General features: G+C 41.5%; 2 protein-coding genes across 3 annotated transcripts; both read right to left on the minus strand.

Annotated features, from left to right (window-relative positions):
• Positions 1-1717: 1717 nt before the first annotated feature.
• Positions 1718-2841, minus strand: LOC104435981 (pathogenesis-related protein PR-1-like). Its single transcript, XM_010048709.3, has one exon. The coding sequence runs from the start codon at positions 2403-2405 to the stop codon at positions 1749-1751; it is 657 nt and encodes a 218-aa protein (XP_010047011.2). The 5' UTR covers positions 2406-2841; the 3' UTR covers positions 1718-1748.
• Positions 2842-3221: 380 nt separating this feature from the next.
• Positions 3222-7016, minus strand: LOC104435982 (CBL-interacting serine/threonine-protein kinase 21). Of its 2 annotated transcripts, none has more exons than XM_010048710.3 (15): positions 6456-7016; positions 6311-6373; positions 6126-6197; positions 5941-6048; positions 5777-5848; positions 5619-5672; positions 5350-5475; positions 5183-5272; positions 4975-5100; positions 4791-4898; positions 4544-4660; positions 4377-4442; positions 4171-4245; positions 3980-4089; positions 3222-3430 (listed from the first exon to the last, which is right to left on the minus strand). In XM_010048710.3, exons 1-15 carry the CDS (start codon positions 6615-6617, stop codon positions 3358-3360), a joined length of 1422 nt encoding a protein of 473 aa, XP_010047012.2. In that variant the 5' UTR covers positions 6618-7016; the 3' UTR covers positions 3222-3357. The 2 variants fall into 2 exon arrangements, with proteins under 2 accessions (XP_010047012.2, XP_010047013.2); XM_010048711.3 differs by lacking the exon at positions 3222-3430 and adding an exon at positions 3511-3899.
• Positions 7017-9235: the final 2219 nt, after the last annotated feature.

A 9235-nucleotide genomic window follows, 5' to 3' on the forward strand; every position in this document is an offset into this window, starting at 1 on the left:
GACACTCATTTTTATATACAAAATTTCCGTTGAATCACTTAAATGCCAAATTAGAGAAAAAACAACCATTTTGGTGCCACCAGTGAGAGATTCCGACCAAATTATATTTAAAAAAAAAAAGTTGTGGTGGCTTTTAAACAGCATCATTTTCCATCATCCTTAAGAAACGACATCGTTTTGCCATCATACATGGACAGCCTCACAAAAAGGACGTTGTATAGCTCATATGGAGACTTAAATTAGGGTTTCTTTGTTATTCGCCTGTCCGTCACTCGGCCACCGTCGCTCGGCCACCGTCGTAGTTGCTCGACCAAGTGAGCAAGAAGAGGCTGAGGTTATTGCTCAAGCAAGAAGTGGCAGGAAGAATAGGAGGCGAGAGTAGAGGATGAGGAGGAGGAGAAGGAAGAAGAAAGGGGGTTGAAGGCGTCGCTGTTGGTGTTGTTCTTCAAGGAAGAAGACGAGGAGGAAACCCATGCCCACTCTCTCTCTCTCTCTCTCTCTCTCTCTCTCTCTCTCAATTTGGAGATTTATGGTTCTTACTTGGGGGGAAAGACGCCAAACGGCGTCGTTTTGTTGTTTGGATGTTGACTGTACTCTTTGATGAGCCACGTCAGCTTCAAAAATTAATAAAAAAGTGCAACGTTGGATTTCTGGCCAATTAGATTGGCATTGGCACTAAAATGATCGTTTTTCAAATTTGTTAGCACTTAAGTAATCCAAAATAAATTTTTGGTATCAAAGTGAGCACTGTACATAACTTTTGGCATTTCTAGTGTACTTACCCATAGTATAAAGAGTTGATTATTAATCTCAAGCTGAATTTAATAAAGTTGGTAAAGCGGTGAAAAACATGTTAGCTATCTCAACAAAATATTGGATGAACAATCCATCTTCAAGTTTAATCACCTTGCAGGAAGTTGATCGATTTAATTAGGTAGCCAAAGACTGAATAAGGTATTCAATCATATACACATTGGTTGTATACAAACTGTGCATTAGTATCATGCGCAAGGCATGCTCATGTAGGTTCTTTCAAATTTGTTCATTATGCTTGCTGTCTCTAAGCTTACAACGCGATAAGGCATTGGACCTTATTATTAAAAAAATATAGGCTATAATTTTATATAAGACATGTCAATTTCTATTGCATTACATATTACATAAGTGAATAACGTCCCTGTAATTGGAAACGAGAAGGAATCTTTTTGAGATAACAAAAAAGGGGGGAACAACTAAAAAACCCCTTATCAAGAAATGTATATCCACTCATTTAATAGAAATAAGATATACGACTCCATGACTTGCTCCGAAAGTTTGTGGACAGAAAGGGTCAATTGCACATTCTCAAATGATACATTTCCCTTTAAGTTCTTGCTAATAATTACAATTATTACAAACATTGCTATTTTAACTGTGTCGATGGCACCGGTAATTAACGAATTGTACTGTGCTATTGAATGCAGGAGCAGACAATCGAAAGGACTAATGAATAAGTGCGGTCCAACATGCAACAAATCCGATCCATATGTGAATATTCTGACAAGATGTGATCATCTAATAATTTAAGGGAAGTTTGTATTTTAACAATTTACCAGAAAATGAAAATATTGTGAATTTTCTCGGCTCTTTCTTTATATTTTATCATAATTTGTGGATAAAACGTGTTGCACCACTCAAATACTAATGTTAAAAAAAAAAAAAAAAAAAAAAAGTGGACGACAAGAGAGTGGACCGTCGGCCCAATATTTTTAGTAGGGCCGTTCCCCGACATAGTTCCCCGGCGGATAATAGTTGCAAGTCATGAACACATCGCCGTCGTCGCACACCACCCTGGCGCACCCGACTAGCCTCGTGCTCCTCCACACCAGCTGCGTGTAGTGGCCGCACTCGTGCCCGCCCTCGCACGTGTTGCTGCCGTGCCGGTAGTACCTCTCCTCGCCGGCCCACATGCTCACGGCGTCGCTCGGCCCCCACCCCGACCCGCCTCCCCAGAATATGTTCTCCCCCAGCCTGAAGTCGCCTTCATCGAACGAGTGCTCCAGCGCGCAGTCCGACCTCCGCTGCCCCGCCCACCACCTCGCGTAGCTCTCCAGCTGCGAGTCCCACGTCAGCAGCGGCTCCCCCTTGGCCGCCCTCACGGCGTTGTGGGCGTACAGGAACTGGAGCTGGAGGGACTCACCATGGAGGGTCTCGCTGTCGGAGCCTCGTCGGAGTGGGGATGCCCCGGTGGTGCCCGACGGAACGCTGATCAGGACAAGGAATGCTAATGCTAGCGCAAGCGGTCGGTAAAGTTTCATCTTTTCCTGGAGGAGAAGCCCTGTGGAGATGCGGGGACGACGAATGGCGCGAGCAATATATATAGGAAGAGTGAGGAAGATGAGATTGGCATAAGGTGACAAAAACATCAAGATTCAAGCCATGTGCTCGGAGTGGGTTGGAACCATCACGGGCTATAATGGTGGGGCATTTCTGGATAGTGTTTTCGGTCCATGTGGCGGGAGGCTGCATTCATGAGAGCGGTTTCGGTTGGCCAGCGAGTGATTGCGGTGTCTGCACGGACTGATCCGTGATCGGATTTTGGAGGCTCCTGCTTCGAGCTCGAGCGAGGCAGCATGGGCGACAGCGAGTTGTGCCATTATGTCGGTTTTCTGTTGTTTTTCTATTCGGTTTTCGGACTGTGTAGCCCACCACCGGTATGGATCTTTTGTAAAAGGGACGTGGCTTCTCGGATTCCACGTGACAAAGCATGTTCTGTAAATAATGTCGTGAGCTAATGGGGAACTCACGTGGTCTTTACATTTGAATAATGTCTGAAGGAGAGCGCAAGATTAGGTTGTTTACCTCTGATGTACCGTATCTCCTCACTACTAGACAATCCCTCGGATTCTTTCTCAAGCGTTTGGATGATGGATGCATAGTGAGAATATGCGTATCGTCACTTGCGATGCATCGGGTTCTTTTTGCGAGTGATAATGAACTGTTTCACATTTTTGGATTTGCACCAGATAGTCAATAGCTTCATGCCTAATGACCAAAAGTGAAATGCATCTTCTTGCTTTTCCCCTCTTTTTGTGCTTTTGCTGGCTAAGGATCGATTTTGGTTTAAAGTAGTTTGGATCAAGCACATTAGATGACTACCCCCTAGGGCCCTAGTTCCAGGTTGTATTTAAGTTGATGGATGAGAGACTGGTGCAAGATGCTGGTGACTAATGTATCTCTTATTCCGTGTGCATGAAACTTAAGAAGAGCAGATGCAGAAACGTTCACTACATCTGATGAGTTGTTCATTGATGATTGACCCCTGCTCCAGGACTTGGTCCGTTCCAATGCTGGTGCAATTTTATTGTACGGTCGCTTCTAATTGCCTTCGCTCATCTGTGGCTCTTGCGTATGAGCTTCCTCAGATGGATTGTGGATGTCATCTGATTGACTGGATTGGCCAGGAAATATAGATGATGCGTAAGCTCTAATAAAATGGTCAGATGTCATGTGCGTGTTTAGAGACTAAAATAGGGAACAGAACACATATTGTATTGATTTTTGGATGAATAAAGTAATGATGACCTCATGCCTATACATCATTCGAGAGGATCTTTTGGAGTGAAAAGAAACAAAAAAAATCGAATACAGTGATAAAGAACCAAAAGAGCACCCTTCATCCCTATCAAACTGATCTTTAAGCATCATGTTGCATTTGGCAGATTGCAATGTACGACTTCTTTTTTTTTTTTTTTTTTGAATTTCATGTGTGAATGATATCATAACAAGCTTTACAGTAGTTGATTTTCGTCATCATTGTCTCAACAATCTTGAGAGCACAAGAGATTGAGAAAAATTATCATCAGGAGGATGAATAGCCGCGGAGGGCATTAGCATCAGGCTTAGTTTCCTGCTGATAACTGCATATTTCAATTATACCAGTGAGTCGGGATTGGGGAAATATAAGGTATTTGTGCTGTCTGAATGGGTAATGAATTACCATCTAGCTTCTTCGACGCCTTTGTTGTTGATGTCGAGGAAGTCTAAAGAATGAGTTTGTGATGAAATCCCAGAATTTTCTGCCAATAGGCTGGACAAACTTTGGCAGAACTGTTCATGAAGGTATATCTAAATTGGTAAGCAATGCGAATTCAGGCTTACAATATTAGCGCATGAAGAAGTTTAGACTACCTTTTTATAGTCGCCGAGCCCCCCTGAAGATTTTGAAATTTCTACGACACAGTAAATGGGAGCCACCTCAATGACCTGAAATTTTCTGTACTTTAGTGCATTCTTTTTCCAAGTTCATGTCAAAACATATGTATATTCAGGATTCACAATTTGCATGTATATGAATTGCTGAGGCTTCTATATAGAAATGCAGGGTCCGAACATACCTCTGCTGATAAGTTGAAGAATGACTGAGAAGACCTAGTCATCTTTTGCACTGGATGCATCTTCACCTACAACCATGAAAAATGCCTTTCTTAGTCAGAGAAATTATACGAAAATTTGCAAACAACCTAAGTGAAAAAGAGGTGGGAAAGAAATGGTAAGACCATACCTTATTATTCGACATTTCAACCGCCAAGCTGACATCTGCTGCAGCTTCTTCTATTTTCTTGAAGGTATCATCTATTGTATGCTTGGATACAAGCATCGTTCTGTGTTTGTCTTCATCCTGTATAGGAAAGTAAAACGCAACAAGAAAGTCTTATGTCACTGACCAGCAACCAGAAACAAAGATTAATACTTCAGAGTTGGCAAAAATCTAATTTGACAGTCAAGTTGCATAGAAAGTGAAGACTTGCCTGTGCTTCAAAAAGACCTGATAGATCGAGGTCATGGGACATTGCTATCAATTGAAAAGCGTTTATGAAGCTGGAGGATTTTGGTATCTTCTTCTGGCCATCATTCTCCTGTTTGCATCGTCGGTTATGGTTATTATTAGCCCAAAAATTATATTCATGCACCTGTTTTTACAGTGACATTTACCTCAGAGGAGTCAAACGCAGCATTAACATCATCCAGATGGATTTGCTCATCGCATTCATATCCGGACACAGGCTCATAGTCCTTCTGGAACCATTCATCTTCAATTATCTCTGGGATTGTGATTCTCTGTTTTTGCAAATAAGGATGTTTAGATAAAGTCTTTCCATAAAAGTATATAATTGCAAGCTACATACAGTGAGATTCAAACCTTTTTAGGATTCGGTTCAAATATTCTGGAGATTATCTTTCTTTGCCCTTCTGTAAACCACGGGGGAAATGTGTAGTCCGCTCTGTAAATCTTCATGCAAACACAGTGTTTATTTAGGCAGTGTGCCTAGTTGACAGAAACTTATCTCTACAGATGCAGGAGACTACCTTCTTGTACAAATTAATGAGGTTAGGGTCATCGAAAGGCAAAGTCCCAGACAGTAACTCGAAGAGAATTACCCCACAAGACCAAATATCAGCTGGTGCCCCATCATATCCCGTCTTTATCAGTAGCTGTTTATCAAAAGCAAGCATCATCAAATCAATTAGGTTCGATAGGATTTTCTGGTATGTTTTCAAGCCCAAAAACAATATGCTTCGATTATTTCCTGTTTATCTAATATAAAAAGTTGGATACAGAAAATTGGTATTCTCACCTCAGGTGCTACATAGCATGGGGAGCCGCAAGCAGTTGATAACAGATCTCCAGGCTGTTAAATTTTTATAGCTTAGCCAACTTTACATATGTATAGTTAAATCAACTTTCTACTAAAAAATGAAATTGATTCAAGGATTTGAAGTATGTTGGTCTTACCTTTCGCAAAGCACTTAATCCAAAGTCAGAGATTTTCAGATTTCCCTTGCTATCCAGAAGCAAATTTTCGGGCTGCATATGTAGGCCAGGATCCTTATCAGTTGGCTTGACTCATTCTAAACAATCGACATATTGGTTAAAGAAAAATGGTGCGTTACACTAACCTTGAGATCTCTGTGACAAACACCTCTGCTATGACAATAGTCCACCGCATCAATTAATTGTTGGAAGAGCTTTCTTGCTTCGCATTCGTTCAATTTTTTCGCATAAGCCTGTTAAGAAAACGAAAGCATTAGAGAAAACCGACCAAATGACACCCAAAACTTTATTTTTTATCATTGATCCTTACCAGCTTATCTGAAAGCTGTCCTCCTGATACATACTCCATTACTATGTAGATCTTTGTCTTGGTACCAATGACCTATTACAAGCAATTCAACTCTAAGTCAATCCTGGAATTCCTTTTTCCCCCTAAGTTACTTGAGGTACAAAATTGAAACCAGGAAGTGGTTATTTAGGAATTGGCAGGCATACCTCGTGGATCCGAACGATGTTGGGGTGATGCAGAAGCTTCATTGTTTTGATCTCTCTTTGTACCTGAAACAGCGACATTCGCAGTGTCAACCCAAAGTTCTATTTTCCTTCTTCCCCTGCAAGGGAAACAGATGCTGAATATTACCTGATGCTTGAGATTGCTCTTCATGACCATCTGCTTGTCAATGATCTTGATGGCCACATACTGGCCGTTGGTGCTGTCCACCGCGAGCTTTACCTTGGCAAAGGTGCCTTCTCCGATGATCCTGCTGAACTGGTACTTCCCTATGTTATTTCCCGGGCCCATTTTCGCACCGACACGAGGTACAAAAACCCGTTTCTTCCCCTTCCTTGTTCTTCTCCGTCCGTTGTGGTCGGCGACGGAAATTCAATTGGTTTCCTCTCTTTCTAAACACCTTGGAGATGTTCCTTGTACCCGAGATGGTCTAAATCTGTGTCGAAGGTGGAGGAGGAGTAGATGGACTTTATCTTGGAGGATGCCTCGTGCTTCTTCCTTGCAGCTGCCATGCCTATGGCTCTGGTGCTCCTGGTGGAAGGGCGAGCATTAATAGTCACATCCCTTGAAATGTTCAATTATTGAAAATATAAAATGGGGGGTACTTCGTGGAAGATGGAATAGTTGTTGGACTCTGCCTGGTGAGACCTGAGGAAACCCAAGACAGTTTGAATGGAAGGTAGCCGTTTGATCCAATAGTCTCTCAAGTAAAGATTCTGAGACTTTGAGACTTTCCTACTCCCTCAAAATCCCAAAGTCCAGCTGATACGTGTTAAAAAAAAAGAAGAAAAACTGACCAATCGCGGAGCACCACGCAGAATCGCCATGTTTTAGTTATGGCATTTTATATGCTCGTGTGTTCATCCCGTGTGGGATGACGCACCTGGTCGGAGCAAAGTTTTCGAGCATGTGAGGGAAAGATGGTCAAGAGGGGCGGTTCAAATTCCTTACGCCTTGCAAACACAGTACAAAATCCGTAAACCTTTCTCTTGGTCTATTTTAATGGAGCTAATCACATCTCATAGGAAAATAAAATCTCAGGTTGAGCTTATTAAAAGGATATGAATCATGTTGATCACACAAGACAAGTATTATCTATATACTATTAATTATTTGAATAGAAAAGATATCGAGGTACAGTTGGATCGAAAGAAAAGATTAAATGGGATATGCATCCCCAACTATTGGTTCCACCTATATAATTCGTGCTAATTAATCGTTTTTTGGGAAAGATTTTCGGGAGATAATTGAATAAGTAGATCTAATAATGGATACTAAGGCTTAAATGATGGCCCCAGAAAAATTTAATGCTCTGAATATTGGTCAGGCTCCTCCCCCTCCCCGACACAAGGCTAGGCCTAAAATGGCCTGTGGTCAACCCCGGATTTTCGTAATTTATTCTCTCATATAATCAGTAACGTATTCTATCATCTGGGGCACAACTGAAAGTTAAAACTAAGAAAAAATAAAAAGGAGAATGATCTGTCTGCTTACCAAGACAGGTCTTGCTGATAATTCACATAAGCCTCGAAGTCGCGATATTAAATTAGCCAGCACGCGACGATAACGTATCGGACTTCCTGCCCGTACACAACACAAGCATCTTCAGTCCGAAACTCAAAAAATATATTTTATATTATCCATGAGTTTTTTTTTTTTTTACCTTTTTTGTCTTTTTAGTGGAAAAATCGTTTGGTCGGCCACATTGTTGGAGGCTGGAGCCGGGGTTTAGACTTTTTGCCTCCGACGCTCTCGGGTCTTACTGGCTGTGGAGGGATGATGTGATTGAACCGCGGTTCACACGACCCGTCCATACGCTATACGGCCATGCTTAGGCACCCATGTTTGAATGGACTTTATCCATTTCATCTTCGATGGAAATTATTGACTTTACAGATTGGAAAAATCATGGGTTTCTTGCATGAGATTTGTCTTTCGATCGGATGCATTCTCAGGAGAAGAGTTCTGAAACTAGAAGCTTCAGGAACGCGTTTGATTTCATAATGAATTGAACAAGTAGAATAAACAAAGTTATATACGGAGACAATGAATAGATGAGTTGGAATTCGGACCAATACGCATTTGGAGTTGCTTTGTGCAGAATAGTCTTTACCTTGATTAGAATGTGCGTAGAATGCGTCCAAGCAAGGAATGATTCTTATCCCCGGATTAGATTATCCATTTCTTTGTGATCTTGCAATAAAAACGAATTATTTTCTGGGCTAGGTAACTTAGCATGGCCTTCATTTCTGCCTTTTCTTGTTGACTTAAAAGGGACGTTGCTTTAACCTTAGGGACTATCGGTTGCCTTGTCTTCATCTGTAATTAACGCAGACATCCTCACCCACTCCAACTTTGTCTTGGCTGGATGGAGAGACAACTCGCTACCCCGTTTTTTGTTTGGCCATCAGATGTTCCTAGCCAGGATTGGCATTATTATTTTTAGGACTATTCCCTATATCTTTGTTTATTATTGGAATTCGGGATGTAACAAATGGGACCATCAACGTGGCATTCGATGCATCTTATGATGTTCTGTCAGTTTCGTCATGGATGAATGGTCCTTGTTTGGGCTCAGAGACAAGACATCGAAAGGAGCTTCTATAATGACCTCTTCCGCGGGCAAACCGGAGTGAAATGGTATTGAAAGAACTCGAGTGCTTTGAAGAACGAGGAGCCACGGGTTGGGGAATATCGATGACCACATGATAAAGTCCAATTGAAAAATATAAATCAATAAGTGAAGAGAGATTATCTACGAATTATTTGACAAATTGCTTTTTCCAAAAACTTTATTTATAACGAAAATGTGTCAACGATGTATTCATCAGAATCATCACGCACTTTTCAGTATTTCCCTTTGTGTGTAAGCTGGTCCATCACACGCACAAGATAAAATGTGGACATGA

This window comes from Eucalyptus grandis, chromosome 3 (genome assembly GCF_016545825.1).
Source record: "Eucalyptus grandis isolate ANBG69807.140 chromosome 3, ASM1654582v1, whole genome shotgun sequence".
Lineage (NCBI taxonomy): Eukaryota > Viridiplantae > Streptophyta > Magnoliopsida > Myrtales > Myrtaceae > Eucalyptus > Eucalyptus grandis.